The sequence below is a fragment of the Macaca mulatta genome, chromosome 17 (assembly GCF_049350105.2).
Source record: "Macaca mulatta isolate MMU2019108-1 chromosome 17, T2T-MMU8v2.0, whole genome shotgun sequence".
Taxonomy (NCBI): domain Eukaryota; kingdom Metazoa; phylum Chordata; class Mammalia; order Primates; family Cercopithecidae; genus Macaca; species Macaca mulatta.
The window spans coordinates 12,635,874-12,655,811 of NC_133422.1; the positions used below are offsets into that span (position 1 = coordinate 12,635,874).

Here is a 19,938-nt window from a genome sequence, read left to right on the forward strand (position 1 = left end):
CCAGCACTTTGGGAGGCTGAGGAGGGTGGATCACCTGAGGTCAGGAGTTCGAGACCAGCCTGGGCAACATGGTAAAACTTGTCTCTACTAAAAATACAAAAATTAGTCAAGCATGGTGGCAGGCACCTGTAGTGCCAGCTACTCAGGAGGCTGAGGCAGGAGAATTGCTTGAACCAGGGAGGCAGAGGTTGCAGGGAGCTGAGATCGCACCATTGCACTCCAGCCTGGATGACAAGAGCAAAACTCCGTCTCAAAGAAAAAGCTAATATAGTGGGGAAGACCCAGTGGAAACTACTGAATCTTCACTCTGTCCCCAAAGATAGTAAAACAAAAATCATATTGTATCCAGGGTTGAATGGTAGAGATAGTGCCACTCTTAAAGATCTAAGGGCAGGGCCTCGTGGCTCACACCTGTAATCCCAGCATGTTGGGAGACCGAGGTGAGAGGATCACTTGAGGCCAGGAGATTGAATCCAGCCTAGGCAACATGGTGAACTACAAAAAAAGTTAAAAAATTAGCTGGGCATGGTGGCAGGTTACCTGTAGTACCAGCTACTCAGGAGACTAAGGTAAGAAGATCACTTGAGTCCAGGAGTTCAAGGCTGCAGCAAGCTATGATCACATCACTGTACTCCAGCCTGGGCAGCAGAGTGAGACCCTGTCTCTAAAACAAGTACATAAATAAATTAGTTAAAAAAAAAAAACAACTAAAGGATGCACAAGTGATTATCCCCTCATGTGTACATGTTGCTCACTTGACTGTCTCCTACAATCCCATATGGATCCCAGGAGTGGGCTCCCACCAATTCAACTAGGTCGAAGCCCTAATTACAGCTACTGGGCTAGATGTAGTATCATTACCATGGTAGATGAACATGGCCTCTGGCTCATGGCATATGGCCATTCGTCTAGCAAATGTGTTGTCTTCTCTCCCTTTCAGGAGAGAATACCAGAAGCAGTTTGCATTAATGTGTGACAAACAACAGTATGGATTTACAGTCTTTCTCTAGGTTTTATGCTAACTTATGCCCTCTGTCATAATATAGTCCCATGGGACCCAGCTGTCTGGACATTCTAGAAAACATTATATTGGTCTAGTATGCTGAGGAATTATGTTAATTGAACTGACGAGCAAGAAGTGGCAAGTATGTAGGAGGCCTTGATAAGACACATGCATTCCAGAGGGTAAAAGATAAACCCAGTAAGGTTTCAGAGGCCACCTTGACAATGAAATGTTAGTGGTCTGAGGTCCATCCAGTGGTCTGAGGCATGCCGGGATATTCCTCCAAAATAAAGAACGAATTATTTCTTCTTGTACCTTCCACTAGCAGAAAGGAAGCACGATGCCTGACTGGCCTTTTGGGTGTGTGGAGAAAGCATAGTCCGCACTTGGGCGTAATGCTCAGACCCATTGACTGAAGGATGTGGAAAGCTTCTGGCTTTGAGTGGGATCCACAGGAGAAAGGGCTCTGGGACCTGGATTTGGCAGACTTTGCCCAATTTGATAGTAATTGGATAAGGACAGTGGCAAGAGGCCATGGCCTGAGAAGGCATGGTGACTAGGACTCAGATCTCTTAGGAAGGAAGTTCTGGCTCACTCCACCAGGCAAGTCACTAGAACAGCAGACATGCTAGTCTAGGGTGAGGGAAAGGTAGAATGGGTGGTAGAGGAAGGAAATCATGAATGTCACTTGTGGTCTGAGACCACCTGCAGCAGCTGGGGCTGTAGTTTGTCCTGTTAGCATTCAGAATCCTGAAGGAGCTATTCCCAGAGTGGGTAAACTTACTATACAAATCAAGTGAATACAAGCAGTACAAGGGCTGCACTATAGTGGAGTCTGTGCTGGTCACCCAGATGCCCCCTCTGGGATGGAAGGGCTTATTTTCCTAGCTGCTAGGGGTGCTGGCTGCTGGCTGACCCCTACCCTGGGTGAAGTGAAGCCCACAGTTAATCTTGGGTCAAGGTGATGTTTCAAAGGCTAGACCATGTGGCCTCAATTGGTGACATCTATGAAAGACCCTCCCAGTTTCAGAGCTCTCTGTGGTGTCTGCTGAGGCCTCTCTTGCAATTGTTTTATGGTTCAACTTCTTTCCTTGCCCAGGTCTGCTCTCTAATTCCCTGATAGGTGTTGTTTCCAAGATCATGCCCCAATATGCTTCCTGTACATGAGGGGTTTTCTCAAATATTTTCCCTGGGAGCAGACCCACACCACTAGGAAATCCAGTATGTCATAGCCCCATCCACCTTCCCCTGGCCATCAGATTTGAAACATTTGGAAGTCCATTGATTGATAGAGTTCAAGCCCATGTCACAACTGGTCCAGAGTCTACTGACCCACCTGTGGTCATTTCGCTGGTCTTTAGGTATATAATGTAAATAGATATATTAGTAGATAGAAGCCTCAAATTGGTTATTCTACTTGTGATTCTCTGACCCATAGGAAAGGCCACGTGGAGGTCTCTGAGATGGCCCTCACCCTTTCCCGCATCTCCAGCTAAGATAATAAGTCAAAAACAAAATCTGATTTTGGTGGGATGGCAGAAATTAGTATCCCCCACAGCCCCAACCCCTGCCCCAGAGATTTGCAGGGATGGTTGTCTTGACTTTATCCCCATGCAAGTCATCTGCCTGACAATGGGCTACTGTGAATTTAATCAAGTGGTAGCTCCAAATTATAGTTGTGTATATATTGTATCTTTACTTGAACAAATTAGCCCAGTCTGTGTCACTTAATATGTAGCTTAATATGTAGCTATCAATCTGGCAAATGTGTGCTTTTCAATTCCTATCAAGAGGAAGGATCTGAAGCAGTTTGCATTTACTTGTAATGGACAGCAGGATACATTCCTTATCATGTCTCAGACCTATGCTTTTGCTATTGTCTGAATATTTGTACCAACTTGAAATTCATATATTGAAATCCTAACCCCCAAGGTGATGATATAAGGAGGTGGGGCCTTTGGGAGGTGATTATGTCATGAGGGCAGGTCTTCATGATTGAAATTAGTACCTTTCTGGAAGAGACCCCAGAGAACTAGCTAGCCCCTTCCACCAGGTGAGGATGCAATGAGAATGTGCTGTCTATGAGGGATGAACCCTAACCAGACACCAAATCTACTGGTGTTTCGATCTTGGACATGTTGATTTCAATCTGGAGGAGCAGGCGGCAAATACTTTGGATGCCCTGTTAGGACACCTATATATCAGAAAATAGGAAATAACTCTCACAAATCCAAGGGCCTCTCAGATTAGTGAAATTATAGTGATCCAGTTGCCTGGGGCAAACTGATGCTCTATGATGTAGCTGTGGCATACCAGAATGTTTTATGGTGTCTTTGACAAATATCACTGGGAGGGCTGCAGGGCAGAATCCTAGGGTTCTAGAGCAAGACCTTGCCATCTGTATCACGGAACTATTCAGCACTCGAGGAGCAGTTTTTGGCTTGCTACTGGGCCTTGGTATAGACTGAACAACTGACCATGCGACAGCAGGTGGCTGGAGTCTTCCATCATGTCTTGGGTATTTTTAGACTTACCACATCAGACAGGTGCAGCAGCAACCCATCAAACCATGGAAATACTACCTTTGGGACCTGGGCATCTCTGGAAAACACAAGTTATAAGAATAAATGGTCCATATCTGTGTACACCTATCTCTTTTGCACCAGTGTCTGCACTATGGTCTCATTGGTGCTTCCCTAAGACCAGCTGATGAAGGAGGAAAAGTCTTGGACCTTGTTCACGAGTGGGTCAGCTCAGTGAATCTTGGACCTTGTTCACAGGTGGGTCAGCTCAATGAATTGGTACAATTGATATGTTGCTACATTATAGCTCTGCTCAGTGATGGCTCTGAAAGACAGTGGTATGGGAAATTCTCCCAGTGGACAGAGCTTAGAATAACATGCCTGGCAATCAATTTTGTGTGGAGGGAGAAGTCTGAGGTAAGGAAACACTCAGATTAATAAGCAGCATTGAATGACTTAGCTGTTCAGCCAGAGGCTTAGGATAGGCAAGATTGGAAGCTCAGAAACAAAATGTCTAAAAAAGACATGTGTGATACATCTAGGGGAGTGTGAGGACCTTTCTATTCTCATCAGTGCCAACGAGAAGCATCCTCTGCACAGGAGGCACAGAACAACCAAAGGAATAGGACGATGCATTCAGTGGAAATCAGTGCAGACCCTTTCCTTGGTCACCCTAGCTCTTGCGTAATGAGGCTGTGGACATTTTAGTAATGGAGGTGGAGACAGAGGCTATGCATGGGCCCAAGAACATGGGATTCATTGCAAGGCTGATCTAGCTTCTATCCTTGCTGACCGTTTGAACTGTCAGCAGCCAAGACTGGTGCTGACAGTCAGCAAGGATAATAGCTAGATTCCTTGATATGGAATCACCTGCTAGGAGACCAACCGGCTACCTGGTTGCAGGTTGATTACATTAGGACTCTTCCATCCTGGAAGGCATGCTGAGTCATCCTACTGGGATGATTTCAAACTCTAGGTATGGGTTTCCTTTCCTGCCTTCAGTGTTTCAGCTAGCATGATTTTACAAAAGTTCTCAGTCTTTTTGATTTGTCATCATGGGATCCCACACTATACCACCTCAGACTAAATGACCTACTTTACAGTGAAGGAATGTGACAATGGACACATGACTTTGCCCTCCACTGGTGCTACTGTATTCCACATCATTCAGAAGTTGCTGGCCTGATAGAATGTTGGGATGGCTTCTTAAACATGCAGATTACTTGTTAACTTGGAGATGATACCCAGAGAGGATGGGATACCATTCTTCAAGATGGCATAAATATTTTAAACCAGTAACTAGTATACATTTTTCTCATAGGTAGAATACACAGGTCTGGGAACCTGGTGTTGAAGCAGGACCCCGTGACCTTGCCTTAAAAAAAAAAAGTGGCACAAGTGGATCTGAGTGGTACAAGGGCTGGACTGTGACAGCCTCTCTTAGTGCCCTGCTCACATATCTGGGATCCTAGCATTTCATTGCATTCTGGATGACTTTCAACTCCCAGTATCTACTTCTTTGCACTGGAGAACTTTTCCTGCAAGTGCAGAAAGCTGCTCTGCCTGCTTGCCCAGCAAGCTGGAAACACTGGGGAGTTAACAGCTCTCTGGAAGCAGCCCTCAGCCAAAGGCAGACAGAAGTGAATACCCCAGGTCCTTCATCAGTCGAGCAGGATAGCTTTGAGGCATGCAATTTGCAGTTTCTTAGAGTTTTCCTGTGAGATTACTCTGTAGCTGCCCATTGTTTCAGCTGGTTTAATATGCACACTTTATTCGCTGCTTTTTCCTCTCTCTATCACTTTTCTACTTCTCTGCAATTTTTGCTTGTGACTTCCAAACAAAATACTTACGCTCAAATCCTTGTCTCAGAGTCTGTGTCTGGGAGAATCTAGCTGAGATAGTTTCCTACAATGTTTCTACCTTTATTCTCCACTTGCGCGGGTTTCTTACTCATATGTGCCATTCTGTTTTATCATATGTCATCTTTTGAATTATGTTTCCCAGGCAATAGACCCCTACAGTTCATTTCCTTCACTGAAGGCAGTCTAGTCCAGAACAAGTAGACAAATATCACCTGGGGCTAACTGAAAAATGGAACTCAAGTATCTAAGGCAGTTTAACAAAAGCCACATGCAATTAGTAGTAGAACTGGGCATAGATATGCCTTTTCAAAGACAACAGAGCTGGCATAAGTTTCACCAGGTTGGGAATACAAATAATAACCTTAGGCCACCCTCTTGCCCGCAAGATCTTAACATCCCTCAAAGATGATACCAATTATTTCTGAGTGATTGAGTCCAAGTTGGCATTCCAGAATTTGGGTTCTTTCTCTCCCTTTCTGGCTCCCTTTCTAGTCAACATCCACGGCTCTGGAACTGGCTGGTGTGTTCTTGGTGATAATGCCAGTGACTTTGCCTAGGGGATTGTCTCTCAAGGCTGTGGCTCCTTTGGTTCATGACACAGTCCAGGAAGCTGTTGAGCGTCCCTGTCGGCCGTCATGATGACGTCTCTGGTGAGAACACCCATGTCCTCACCAGGGGTCTCTCTCTGAAGCTCTCAGAGCTGCCATTCCTGGGGTGCAGGAATAGTCCAACCAGACCCGCAGAGCGTGGCCCCCTTCCAGACTTCTGAAGCTGCACGATTGGTGCTTGAGTTTTCATTTCACTCCTCAAGAGTATCTCCTTTAGCTTCTGAGCCTCATCCCCAATTCCCTGACAGCCACCGATTAAGCAAAGCATGCATATCACCCCAAGAACAAACAGCAATTTTCCTGCATAAAAATGACTGAACCCATTCTTAAAATATAAAATGAAGTAAAATTTCCCCAAAGGCAACTCAATGTATGGAGTAGAAAGTGTACTTTACATGCAGACAATATTTTTTTGTGAGCACAAAGAGCTTTTCAGTCTCAAGAACCACAGCTGTGTCTCAAAAGCCTCTTCTCCAATTATGGTCCTGGCTTGATATTTACATACCCAAATGGCCCATTTGAGCGGTTTTCCAGAAACAAAGCGTCCTCCAATGTCTTCCTCTCTTTCCAACCCAAATTACTTAGAAATGGCAATGCTGCGCCTCCAGCTTCCCTTCCACTCCACACAGATTTCCTTCATTTCTATAATTTTTTTCAGTGATTTTAGGGCCAAGTTTTAAGAGACCAGCAGTATGTTCAAGGGATCATCTCAGGCAAATGTCTTAAAAATGGACCGTTTCCCCTGCCGTGAGGGAGGGAGGTGGAAAGTCCTGTAGCCTTCCTGGACAGACGAGACCATGGATGCTGACCAACCCAGAGCCATAGGCCTGGGCCGTTCTCCAGTACATTCATGCAACCAAAGTCAGCTTTTAAGCACAGCCTCATGTCAGAGACACTGTCCAGGCTGATGACAAATGGTCTTTCTGACTCTAAGTGCAAGACCGTTCTCTGATGCCTTTTAGAAAAGATGCTGGAATTTTGAGGATGGCAGGGCCACTTCCATGAGTGTCCCTGTGGGGACCAGCTCTGGACAGCAATTGCCAACCACCCCAGTAGGAAAGTGACCATTACAAACTTTCTGCAGGTGAGACAGACCTGCTAATCATTACAGAATGGCTGAACCATGTGCGGATGGCTAGGAAAAAGCAGTCATTTTCAATGTGAGTTTTAAAGCCTTCACCAAGTCCCTTGCCAACCCAGCTAATAGAAGGGAGGCTTGGGAAAGCTTACTCATCCTGCTTAGACCAACTTTGTTCTGCCTCCTACTCAGTCATAAATTGCCGCACAGGCTGTGCTGGCTAAATTGACATTAAGAGTTATTAAAGGAATGAGTCTACAGTTCAGGAAATGTGCATTCATGGTAGGCTTCTGCAGTCTTAGGAAGAGCCAGGGCAGGGCAGGGGAAGCTGAGAGTTGCAGGGGTGGGGACTCACAGCTTGGAAAGCTGGAAGAAATCCTGGTGCTCCTGGAGGCCCGGTGTCTCCCATGAAGGAGACACAGCCATAAAGGAACCCGATGGTGACTCATGCAGCCTTGTATGTGATACTGACTGATGGTCTGTGGGTTTATGTCTGGTTTCCACACACAGGTTTGTGTATGCATGTCTTCCTCCAAAAATCATCATTTTAATTTTTTGGCGGCCTGGTGGTATTCACCTTGGAGGGTGGGTGGAGGTTCCTCCTGTCTGTATATTGGCAGCTGTAGCTTCCTGTCTACCATGGCCCATGGGTCTCCCTACACCCAGAAGCAACACTTGTTCCTCTGTGTGGCTTGGTTAACATGGATCACACCCAATCTGCTGTTTCTCTTGCACCTGCTACTTTAACTCTTGTGGTGTCACCTATGCGTTTGTGTATAACTCGTTTTCCCTACCAGATTGTGACCTCCTGGAGTACGGAAAATATCTGGTCTTCTCACTGTGCTATGGAGACAGTAGGTGTTCCACAAAATTAGTTTGCATGAGTAATTATGGAGCTGCTTCTGGGGCTGGCATCTGGAGGAAGACAATTACCTGTTACTTTAATTTTCTGTACAGGGAGAGCAGATATACTTGTTAGAATTTATTGTAAAACAAGATGAAGCTTGTCTATGACTTAAGCAGCCAAGATGTGGTGCCCAGGTTTTGTTAAAAGGTTTACTTTGGCACTTTTCCAGATAACTGTGTTTGCCAGATGAGTGACCACTGGATAGTAGTAGTGAAGGTTTAATGACATCTTTGCTGTATGCCAGAGAACTTTCTGCAGGTTGTATGTGCATTAACATGTTTAATTCTCACAACAGTTTGAGCTAAGTTCCCCATCACACCTATTTTACAGATGAAGAAACTGAGATAGGCCAGGCATGGTGGCTCACGCCTGTAATCCCAGCACTTTGGGAGGCCGAGGCAGGTAGATCACGAGGTCAGGAGTTCGAGACCATCCTGGCCAACATGGTGAAACCCTGTCTCTACTAAAAATACAAAAATTAGCTGAGTGTGGTGGTGCGTGCTTGTAATTCCAGCTACTTGGGAGGCTGAGGCATGAGAATCGCTTGAAGCCGGGAGATGTGGGTTGCAGTGAGCTGATATTGCACCACTGAACTCCAGCCTGGCGACAGAGCAAGACTCCGTCTCAAAAAAAAAAAAAAAGAAAAAAAAAAAAAAAAAAAAAAAAAAAGAAAAGGAAAAGAAAAAAGAAACTGGGATATGTAGAGATTAAGTACCCCACCCAAGATCACATAACCAGAAAATTATGGAGCTGGGATTTAAGCTCAGGCATTCTGACTTGGGAAACTGTGCTCTTAACCAGTATGCTATAGGACCTCTCAAAAAACTTTAAACACACTGACCCACCCACCCATCCATCCTCTTATCCATCAAATGTTTAAGCCCCTTTGAAATAAATAGCTTATATATAATGACTGTATCTTTAAATCTGCTACTCCACACCTCTTCTCAATGCCTTTCTTAGCTCTCAGACTTGGTAGAGGGCATCCACAGCGAATAAAACCTCTGGCTAGGCTTTTGGAAGCAATAAAGAACACTGGAAAGGATGACAGTAAGTTGGAGTCCACTAAGTTTATCCTGGAGAAATCAAGAGAAGGACTTGCTGGAAATTATATGATTTGGGATACATTTGAAAATTCTAGGAATGATTTTCTCTGGCAGCATTCACACTGGGTAATGTCTGGGAGGAGTCTTTCTATGTTTTCTTTATTATGTTCCATATGTTGGTTTGTATTTTTCTATTTCATTCTTCCAAAAGTTATAAAGGATATTTTTGCCCATTAGTTCTTTATTAATAGAGTATCTGCCTCTTCTACTATGATTTGAATAGTGTACCTTTGGTCTAACTGAACCATCCAGGGCTGCTTAAAATGGGAAAAGGGGAGATCTGGGTCTGGTACAGTGCTAATCTCACCGGGACGGTTTCCTCACTTGTAAAGTAGTGGAAATAAATGAGATGCCCTCTAAGTTCTGTCTCAGTTCTGAGTCTGGTCCTGAGTATTTTTAGCCACATTTCTGGAAGGCTCACCTTCCTACACATTTTTCTTAACGTGCATATCGGAACTTTTCGTCCTTGGCACTGGGTTTTTGGCATAACAACATCTTCAGTCCATCCTTCCTATTTTGGAAAATAACATTCAGGAAAAGGGGTGATTTAATTTTTCATTTTAGACCAGTTGAAGGTTCTTCTGGTCTTACAAGTCTTCTCTTTATTCCTTTCCCTAACTATTGAGTGGGCAGATTGTCCCAGTCAGCAAATAACCTTTAAATGCAGAGGACTCACCCGCAGCTGCTTCCAGAGGCTGCTTGCAGGCATCACTTTGTAGATGAACAAGTCTTTTAATAGGAATAAAATGCTGGTGCTGCCTGCTGGTCTGTTGGCACATGTCCCGGAATTCTGCTAATGTTGCTTTCATATTCAGGATTTGGATTTTTTTGTCCTCATTACCTTAACACCTCTTTGCTATTAAAAAAAAAATTCAATGTCAGTCAAAGATGAAAACAACCAGAGTCAAGGCAGTAACAGCTTAGTGATTCCAGTAATAATGTGCTAACATCTGCTGGATACTTACTATTTGTCAGGCACTGTTTTAAGTGCTTTGTGTTCATCAGCTTGTTTGATTTTCTATGAGGTAGACATGATTATTCTTTTACAGTTCCTCAACAAAGGCACAGAGAAGTTAAGTAACTTGATTACGGTCACACAGCTAATGGTAGTTTTCTGAACTTTGGCTCTTAATACTGGAGATGGGGTGGGGGTAGGCAAGATCCTGCTAAAGAATAAAATGCATCTCAATAGACTTGGAAGACTGTATTTGGTGGAAGATTTGCCCAACTGTATTCTAATAGCTTTAAATCAGCACTTACTGGGGAGAAAAGGAAAATATTTCTAATCCTGGATGCTACAGAATGGTGGGTATATATAATATTTTCACTGCAAAAATATTTATGCAGTATCTGCTATATATCAGGAATGCTGCTAGGTGATTTAGAAGACTAAAAAGAGAGGAGTTACGTGTGCTTCCAGAAAAAAGAAAAAAAAAGCCAAATGATTGGAAAAAACATTTCTGGTTTCTGATGATTTTATACAAATGCACAGAGTATGGAAAATAATAAAACCTTGCAGATTTAGAAACACCTAGACAATGGCCCAGCACGGTTGGTCACGCCTGTAATCCCAGCACTTTGGGAAACCAAGGAGGCGGATCACTTGTGGTCACGAGTTAAAAACCAGCCTGGCCAACATGGCAAAACCCTGTCTCTACTAAAAATACAAAAATTGCCAGGCGTGGTGGCGGGCATCTGTAATTCCAGCTGCTCAGGAGGCTGAGACGTGAAAATTCCTTGACCCTGGGAGGTGGAGGTTGCAGTGAGTCGAGATTGTGCCATTGCACTCCAGCCTGGGTGACAAAGTGAGACTGTCTCAAAAAAAATCCAAACTAACCAACAAACAAAAAAACACCCAGACAAATATCATCTTTCCTATATGACCAAGATGGAATGGGGTACGACTGACAAATAGAATGGATGGGCTCCAAAGAAACAGATCTGGTAGGAGGCAAGTGACATTTGTCAGACCAGGAGATGTGACACACTGGAGAGAGAAAAAAGCTGGACATGTTGGTCAAGGACATTAGCTGTCAGGAAACCATCTTTCACAGAATACAGAATGGGAGCCTATGGCCAGAGATGTCAGAAGGAAGAGCTGTCGATTGAAGGAAGGCTTTAATAAATTAAATAAAGGCAATCAGACCCTAAGAACCCACAACCAAGAGATTGGTGGACAGGTAAAGACATGGTGGGATGGCCCAGGGAGCTCAGTTCATTTCGAATATCTTGACTGGGTTTTATAAAGGCCAAGTTGGGTGACAGAAGCTAATATGAATGCCCATCAGCTAAAACCCAGAAAGACCCGAATGAAAATGGATAGCAAACACTACATTCTAACTGTAATTGTAACAAGAAGAAAATGAAGGAAAAGTGGTTTCCATTGCTTTCAGCAGGTGATAAAATAGAAACATTACAGTCTAACTGGTAGAATCCTTGCTTGTTATTGAAAAAATTAATTTTAAAAAATTTATAATTGACACAATAATAACATATTTATGGGGTACAGTGTGATGTTTCAATGCATGTGTAATTGTATACATCAAATCAGGGTAATTACCATATGCACACTTTAAACATTATCATTTCTTTGTAGTGGTAGCATTCAAAATCTCTTTTAGCTATCTTGAAAGAATCCTGGCTCTTTGATTAACTGAAGCAGGATTGACCAATGGATTCACTGAAAAACAGAGGGAGAGCTTAAAACATTCTTGGCCCTACCTTATTCAACATTTAAACTTTTAATTTTAAAGACAAAATATAAAATATGCATTAAAGAGGAAAGAATAGCCCTAATATTAATTACATTTTAATATTATATCATATTAGTTATGTTATATGAATATAATAATCACAAATGTAATCAATGATATCAGTTGTTACATTATGCATAGAGTAATATGCATACTCTATGCATATTAATAGTATAATAAGTTTCCATCTACCCAACACCCAGATTCTAGACTTAGCATGATTGTGCTATACTTGCTTCATTTGTCCATCACGTGTTCTCTGTTGAGGTATTTTAGAGCAAATCTCAGAAAGCATGTTATATCATCACCATATAATTCAGCAGAAATTCATGAAAACAAAACATTTAAAAAAATAACACAATGATTGCATGAAAAGTAACAGTAATTCCTGGTACCTTCTGACATCTTGATTGTCTCAAAATGGCTTTTTAGTGTTGATTATTTAAACTGGGATCTAAATAAGATCCTCTTATTATATTTGGTAATTGGATCTACTCTCTTTAACCCAAGAGCAGTTTCCCTGTTTCCCCTGCTGCATATGTTTTCTTTTTTTTCTTTTTTTTTTTTTTTTTAAATTCCAGTTACTTGTTTAAGAAACCAAGATAGTTTTCCCATGGAATGCCCATATTCTAGAATTGTTTGTTTGCTTTCTTGTGGTGTCATTTAAGTTGTCCATCACATTTCCTGGAAGTGCCAGGGAGGTTGATTAGATTCAGATTTTTTTTAATTTTTAGCAGTAAAGCTTTGTAGGTGGGACTTCACATTTCATATTACAGCACACAGGAGGCACATGATGTATGCCTGTTCCAACTTTAGTGTTGCTAGTGTTAAGGGTGACAGTCAGTCTTTCCAGTATAAATTCCCCCTTTGATAGGGTGACTATAGCAGTTTTCATGGATCTGTCCCAGTTTGTGCCTATTCTGCTGGTGGCCTGCTCAGTGTAATCATTTGTTCTAGATTTTTAATTTTAAACAAACTTATTATTAATAATTGCACTAACCTCAACCAAGATGATTTCCACTTCATATTTCCAGCTTCCACCACACCCTCATCTAGAAGTGTGGGATACACATACGCACTGAGCAGAATTCTTACTTTATCATGTGGTTAATGTGGAAGGCAACCAGTGATAACCCACTTCCAGATGGAATGTTCTCTTTCAAGGACCATGCAGGGTGTTTGTTGATAAAAAAAGGTGTGCTAAGATACAACTAGCTGGAGATGGCTAACTCCATCCAATTTCAGATGGTGGTGGAAGATAGATTCAATGTTACTGCCCTCATCAGACACTTGGTTGACCACACAGTTGGACAATGGCCTGTGCTGTGGCCACCAGGCTGCTGGTCACCGTGGTCATTGAGAAATGTGGGATTATAAGATAGGTGTACAGTAAATGTGTATAGAAGTAGAGGCTATGCTATTCTGCCATGGAGAATAGGAAAAGTAGCCTGAATACTCTGGCATTATCATTTATTTTATGGTTAAATGACTACAGCTATTTATTTATTAAGATAGGGTCTTGCTCTGTCACCCAGGCTGGAATACAGTGGTGCAATTATATCTCATTGCAACCTCTGCCTCCCAGGCTCAAGCAGTCCTCCTCCCTCACCCTCCTGAGTAGCTGGGACTACAGGCATGCACCATCATACTTGGCTAATTTTTTGTAGAGACAGGATCTCCCTGTCTTGCCCAGGCTCTCCCTATCTTGTCCAGCTTGTCTCTAGCTCTTGGACTTGAGCAATCTGCCTGCTTTGGCCTCCCAAAGTGTTAGGATTACAGACACGAGCCACCGTGCCTGGCTTATTTATTTGTTTTTGATGAACTCATTGGTAGCAAAAACCTACAAAAATGGTGATCTATGTTTAATGAAAACTTAAGTAATACATTTTTTAACTTCTTAAAAAAGTTGATAATGAATGTGTAACTTGCCACCAATGTTTGTCAATATTTACCACCCATCAGCAGACCCATGATATTACTGACTGTTACTGGTGAAGGGTCTTGACTAGGAGTTGTATGGGTTTTTGGTGTGTTCATCAAAGAATTGGACAAAATGCACAAACCAGGCAATGGAAGGCAAAAGCATAGATTTATTGAAGTGAAAGTACACTCCACAGAGCAGGAGCTGGCTGGAGCAAGAGGCTCAAGAGCCCTAGTTGCAAATTTTCTGGGGTTTAAGTAGCCTTTAGAGATTTCCTATTGGTTACTCCCTGTTTAAAAGAAAACTTGGCCTGCCACCAGTTGGAGGCTGAAGTGAAGGCTTGGCCCGGGACCAATAGAGGCTGAAGTGAAGTTATACTCTATGCAAATGAAGACTTGGCCCATGACCAATTGGAGGTTGAAGTGAAGTTACCCCCTCTACAAACAAAGACTGGGCTGATGACCAATCAAAGGCTGAAGTGCTCCCTGTCTCCAGATCCTATTCTGCCTCACTGACCACATAAGAAGCAGAAGACAAAAATCTCATGAAGAAACTTCAGCATGTGCTTCAAAAATTGGTGATTATTTTAATAAGACTGTGCCTAAAGATGACAATTTAGCACCTGCAGTTGCAGAAGGTGCTTTTACACATTACTTGGTTAATCATTACTTTTCATTTAGATCAAATAACTAGTCTTCTAAACTAATCTTGCTCATTTGAAATTCCAAATTTTCTCATTCATTTATAGAAAGTGAAATGATAGCTATTTATATTTTCATGACATTAGCAGAACTTTGTAAACAGGTAAATGAAGATTGATTCAGATCAATGTCCTTAGAGTCTTCAAATTGAAGTTAGTTAATCCCAATAATGTTTGTGTTTTTCATCTGCTTCATGGAATCAAAATAAAGCTTTTGGAAGTTCACTCTTTGAAGGGAACATTATTGTAATAAAGTTATTGTAAATAAAGTTTGATATTAGAGATATTTATAGTTTTAAAGTTAGTTGTATTTATGGTGATAATGACAAAAACAAAATTTGGTAGGAACAAGTATTGTGGTCAAAGAATGTTTTTACTAAAATAAGAGCCTGTGAGGCATAAGTCTGTTACACACACATGATTATAATTTTATTCAAACAAGCTAAAACATTTTACTAACCAAAACAGAAGCTGTCATTATCAAAATTTACAAATACTTGCACTTTATCACGGTTGCAGTATTTGAGCTACAACATTTTCTTTTGTATCTTTTTTTGTAAAAAGATGATGCTTTCTCTCTTCACTGCCAACTATGGGCCAGAGTTGAGTTATGCTTGAGGCTTTGAAGAATGACTTTGTAAACTAACCTTTGTGTTCCACAAGGGCATTGAATTTTCTATTTATGTTTCTGATAAATTTGGGTTATAGTTTGTTTAAAATCAACTGGAAGTTTTTAATTATCGTATTCAAAGGATGACACATGAAAATCTTCAGCTTTTAAAGTTTTTGGTGAATTGTAATTATTGAGAGAAAAGCTTGCCTGGGAAGGCATTAGAATTCACCTTTATAAAAAGTGAGAGAAAAACAGAACAAATTAAACAATGAGAATTCAAACTATATTTAAAATTTGATTTTGAGTTACTATAATTGCACCTTGGACTATATTGAATTGCAGGAAGAACTTTTTGATGAAGTTTTTACTTTAACTGTAAATCTATATTCTGTATTGAAAGAAGGTCTTTGATTTGCAGCTCCTACCTTTGGTGAAACCTTGAAAATAATCATAGAGACAATGTATTTAATGAGTTTTACCTTGTAGAAATAGTTGTTGAAAAATAGAGGCAAATAACAAGTCTTTAAAAAATACTAGGGTTGAAATATTTACACACTTAAAAATGGACAACGCATTCCTTTTTTTTTTTTTTTTTTGAGATGGAGTCTCACTCTGTTGTCTGTTGCCCACGCTGGAGTGCAGTGGTGCCATCTTGGCTCAGTGCAACCTTTGGCTCCCTGGTTCAAGCGATTCTCCTGCCTCAGCCTCCCAAGTAGCTGGGATTACAAGCATATGCCTGGCTGACAAAACATTCTTTACATCTAAGAACAGGGTGTCAGTGGAAGTGCTGAGAGGGGAGGTAAATTCACATTTTTAATGTATCTCATGTGAGGACAAAATATTATCCTTTCCCCAAGGCACTGACTGTTTTTTCCAGGGGATCCTGCCATACTGGGGACTCAGTGTTAGCCTCTGAGTTTGGGGGGTTGGGTACCCTGGAGTCGTGGTGGCCAGATCAGACATGGTGAAGGAAGATCATGCTGTTGAGCGTGCACAGCCTCCACGGAGCAGGCCCTGGAGTGGCTGACTGACAGGCTTTGAATGGGCTTTCTTTTCCACCTGGCTACTAGGACACTCCTTTGTCAGGAGTGTCTCTGGCCAATATATACATAAGCCATAAACATCTTTGGGTTCCATGCTCATTTTAAAAGAACCACCTATGTGTCTCTATCCCAGACGTCCTTGTCATTAATTTTTCAATTCTTTCCAAGTCTGTGAGCAAGCAGCCAAGCCATTAGCTGTTGCCTGCGAGTCATTACAGATTTGTATCCCAGGCCATTTCTCCTTCTGCATGAAGAGGAAGACTAGATGTACCACTTGAAGTTCTGCCCACCAGGATAATTTGCCTTCATCACTGCCTTTCAGGGCCATCTTTAAAAGTGTAGTGCTAAAGGCATCCACATCTGGCTCACGCCTGCACACCATGAGGATTCATTTGTAGACAAGGCCTGTTGTTTATCTTTTCCTGCTAACTGGATATAGGGCACTCGCCCTGAGGTCACTGGTGTGGGTAAGGGTGAGGTGGTGGAGCAGTGGCAGCTGGAGTCGGGGCAGTGAGAGGCAGCTGTTGGTGCAGTTTGTGCATGCTTTCTGGATCTTCTATATACCACTTCCAATTTGTCATGGAATGTTGCTGTACATGTCTGACTTGGTGGTTTGGTGAATTTAATTCATGCTGGACAGTTGGGTTGCACTGTCAAGTTGGTATCCCCTGGTGAAGCGTAAAGCCTCTATCAGGTCCCAGTAGCCAGACATCAGCTGCTTTTAGTATGGAGAATAGTTGTCAGCAGAGGAGAGCATTTGGGGCTTGTCAGCCACCCCAGTGGAGCTCCGCAGACACTCTCCATACCATTGGGTCTGTTGGTAATAAGGTTTAAGTGGCAGGGCAGCTTGCACCACAGTATCAACCTGCTGAAGAATCCTCTTTTGATTTCTGCTAAACTCTAAACTGTCAGCCTTATGGTTTTCCTGGCAAATGAACCGTAATCGCACATACTCATACTTGCCATATATTGCTTCCCCAAACAAAAGAGGGCCACCAAGCATCGTGCCTTCTTTGTGGAAGTTAGTGCAAAGTGCAGCAACCTGGCTCTTACTTTAGAGGGAAGTCCTGCCACACCGCACTCCACTGGACCCCTAGAAACTTCACTATTACAGGCCCACGTGAAGTTCCACAGGGATTATCTCCTGACCTCTGGCATGCACATGTCTCCTTAGGCATCTAGGATCCTTAATATGATCTGATCATAAGACCAATTAGTATAATGTTGACAATATAATGGACCAGCATGATGCTCTGTGAGGTATCAAGTTCATCACACTCTCTCCAAGCTGTGTAGATATAAAAGCTGATTTAGTCCTGAGGATCAGGGGTCAGGTAATAGTAAATGTTGGCCCTGACAGTAAAGATGCTACAAATTAAACTGCAGCTTTGATTGTCATTATCATCATCAGATTTTGTTTTTGATAATCTGTGGTCATTCTTTATAACCCAACTGACCTTTGTTTTAGGCAAAACTGTGATAAATTAGGGATGTGATGGGAACCACCATTGCTTTGTCTCTCGGGGTTTTGATGGTGGCACTAATCTCTCAGTCCCTCCAGATATGTATTTTGCCTTTGCTTTTCTACCTTGGCTGAGAGTGAGCACTGGGGAGAGGAGGATAGTTGCTGGGGTTTCCACTTGATTCTTCCTACTGTAATTTAGCCTTCACTCAACAGGTTAGGAAATGAGTGTAGAGATTTTGCTAGTTACTCTGTTATACCTATTTCTGCTGCACAATACATCTGGATTTGGGGATGGAGCTACCAGATAGGTCCACAGCCCCATTGGTCCTACAGTTACATGGACCTGGGTCACAGTTGTTTCCAACACTGACTTTCATTAGGCCCTGCTCTAACAGGTGCCCTACACTGGGATTTTAGATTTCTGTGTAGCCAATGTGTATATAACCAGTGAAATCTAAATAAGGTTTATGGATCGTACCAATGTTGATTTCTTGACTACACTATCGTACTACAGTGGTGTAAGATTTCAGCATTGGGAGCAGGGGAGTTGTGGGCAGAGCTTCCCTGTAGGTTTCTCTGTAATCTTGTGAATCTACAATTATTTAAAAGAAAAGAAAAGGTTAACAGGTGTAAAAGTGTTTATTTTGCTAGGCTGTTGAGAGGATTAGAGTAAAATGCATGTAGTATTATAATGTCTAGCACAGAGTAGGTTTTTAATCCATTATATTCACACAAACACAGACACACACACACCTCTGAATGCTTGACATTCCCAGCCTCCTACCAGCGAGGCACGAGCTTTGAGTTGTTTGTGCATTGGCTGTATTGTACATGCCTCACACTGTATTCTTATTTTCCCTTTTGAACCAGGGCACCACTGGTAAAGCAGCTGTCTGAGATGATGCCTACATCGTTGGTCTCTGGCCCAGGGAGCTCCCTGGCTACTCTGGGGTGTGCTAGTAGCCACAGACTCACTCCACAGTACCTGGGCTGAGTGAGATCCAGCTGGTCAGCCTCACCCATGGTGGTGAGGGTGGTGGTAGAGGTGACAGTGGGAAGAGTCAGGTTTAGAAATAGAGGCTCCTGAGATGAGGATGCTGAGAAGAAGGCCAGGGGGCGATTGGAAACTCCACCCTGGCCGCACCTCACGGAACTGTGGCTCTGGCCACTCATGGGCAGTTCTGCTGCAAAAGATGGGCCGCTGCTCATCTTCCTACTGACGCTTGTTGAAGAGCTTGGGCACGATGTCTAAATATGTAATTAAAGTTAATCTTGTTACCATTACCTTATTCATTACAGTGATTTTCTGGTGGCTTTTATGGATCATTGTAAAACTGGTTTTGAATGAAATATGTCTCCTCACTTTTTCCGTCTTAATTTTTAAGACTGCCTATGTTCTTTGGTTGCTAAGTAACATGCCTATAATGTGTTATCACAGTGGCTCTATCTGAATAATTTCAGTAATCGCTTAGGAGATTGCTTTAATAGTATATCATCTTACATGGGAAGAAATGACTAATTCTAGGCTGTTTGGAGAAAACTAACTGAAGCATTTCCTCAAAGACAGGAGGTTTGTCAGCCAAGGAACTTAAAGACAGAGCACATAACCTCTAACTCAGGGCAGTTCTTTTTCAGAAGTTTCCCCCCTGCCTCAGTGTCTCCAGATAGAACACACCTGCTCCAGGGACTTCGAAAGTTTTAAAGAACCAAAGGACCCAGAAGAGGAGATTTTAAACAAGGAATATTTGAGAATATTAAGGAACATTTTGTTGTCATGACTGGGAAAATTGCATTTATTACAACCCCATAAATACAGATGTGAAATGCAGAAGTAAGGCAGTGTTGGTCTTGCGAAAGCTGGGCAGAAACACGAGCAGAATTAACTATGGAGCTATCATTACGGTTAACCCATGGGAGCCCCTGGATCTGAGAGCAATCAGCGACACTGCAGATGCAGCTCTCTGAAGCTGAGTTTTCTTCTTCCTCCTAGATGAGCATCCTGGAAGAGGAAGCCAGGAGCTCAGAAATGTGTTCATCTCAGCTGGAGACCAACAGGACTAAGACTGTGAATTTGAGCCCCAAACGGAGGCAAAGTGAGTGTTGTTCTCATGTCCAGACCCTACTCCAACCCTGACCATGTCATGGAAGTCTACAGTCTGGCACGAGATGGCACGAGACACATTCAGATTTCTCTTATTCTGCAGAAATGTCTCCCTCAGTCTTCTCTTCTCACTTCTTGACTGGCTGTTTTCCCTACTTTAGCACCAAACTTTCACTGTCTCCACGGTCTCACCTCTCATTCTCTTTTCATCCAGTTGTCATCTGGATCACCACCCTCCTTCCCAACTAATGACTAA

General features: G+C 42.5%; 1 protein-coding gene and 1 long non-coding RNA gene across 5 annotated transcripts in view; one reads left to right on the forward strand and one right to left on the reverse strand.

Moving 5' to 3' along the window:
• The window catches only part of LOC144336270 (uncharacterized), a 100,877-nt gene that overhangs the window by 62,087 nt on the left and 18,852 nt on the right, over positions 1 to 19,938 (reverse strand). The window contains exon 4 of the long non-coding RNA XR_013407897.1: positions 3,538 to 3,604. This is a non-coding gene — a long non-coding RNA (uncharacterized LOC144336270). The remainder of the gene's footprint in view (positions 1 to 3,537; positions 3,605 to 19,938) is intronic.
• LOC114673536 (uncharacterized) overlaps positions 1 to 19,938 on the forward strand; it is a 159,129-nt gene that overhangs the window by 41,853 nt on the left and 97,338 nt on the right. The window contains exons 1-2 of one of the 4 annotated variants that reach the window (XR_013407886.1): positions 7,407 to 7,583; positions 19,572 to 19,674. Coding sequence is in view for 1 of the 4 variants with exons in the window: in XM_077974206.1 (XP_077830332.1) it covers positions 19,572 to 19,674 (103 nt within the window). In the remaining 3 variants the exon portion in view is untranslated. Of the gene's footprint in view, positions 1 to 7,365; positions 7,584 to 19,571; positions 19,675 to 19,938 lie in introns of those variants that run through there. The other 3 variants (XM_077974206.1, XR_013407888.1, XR_003724285.2) reach the window with 3 other exon arrangements.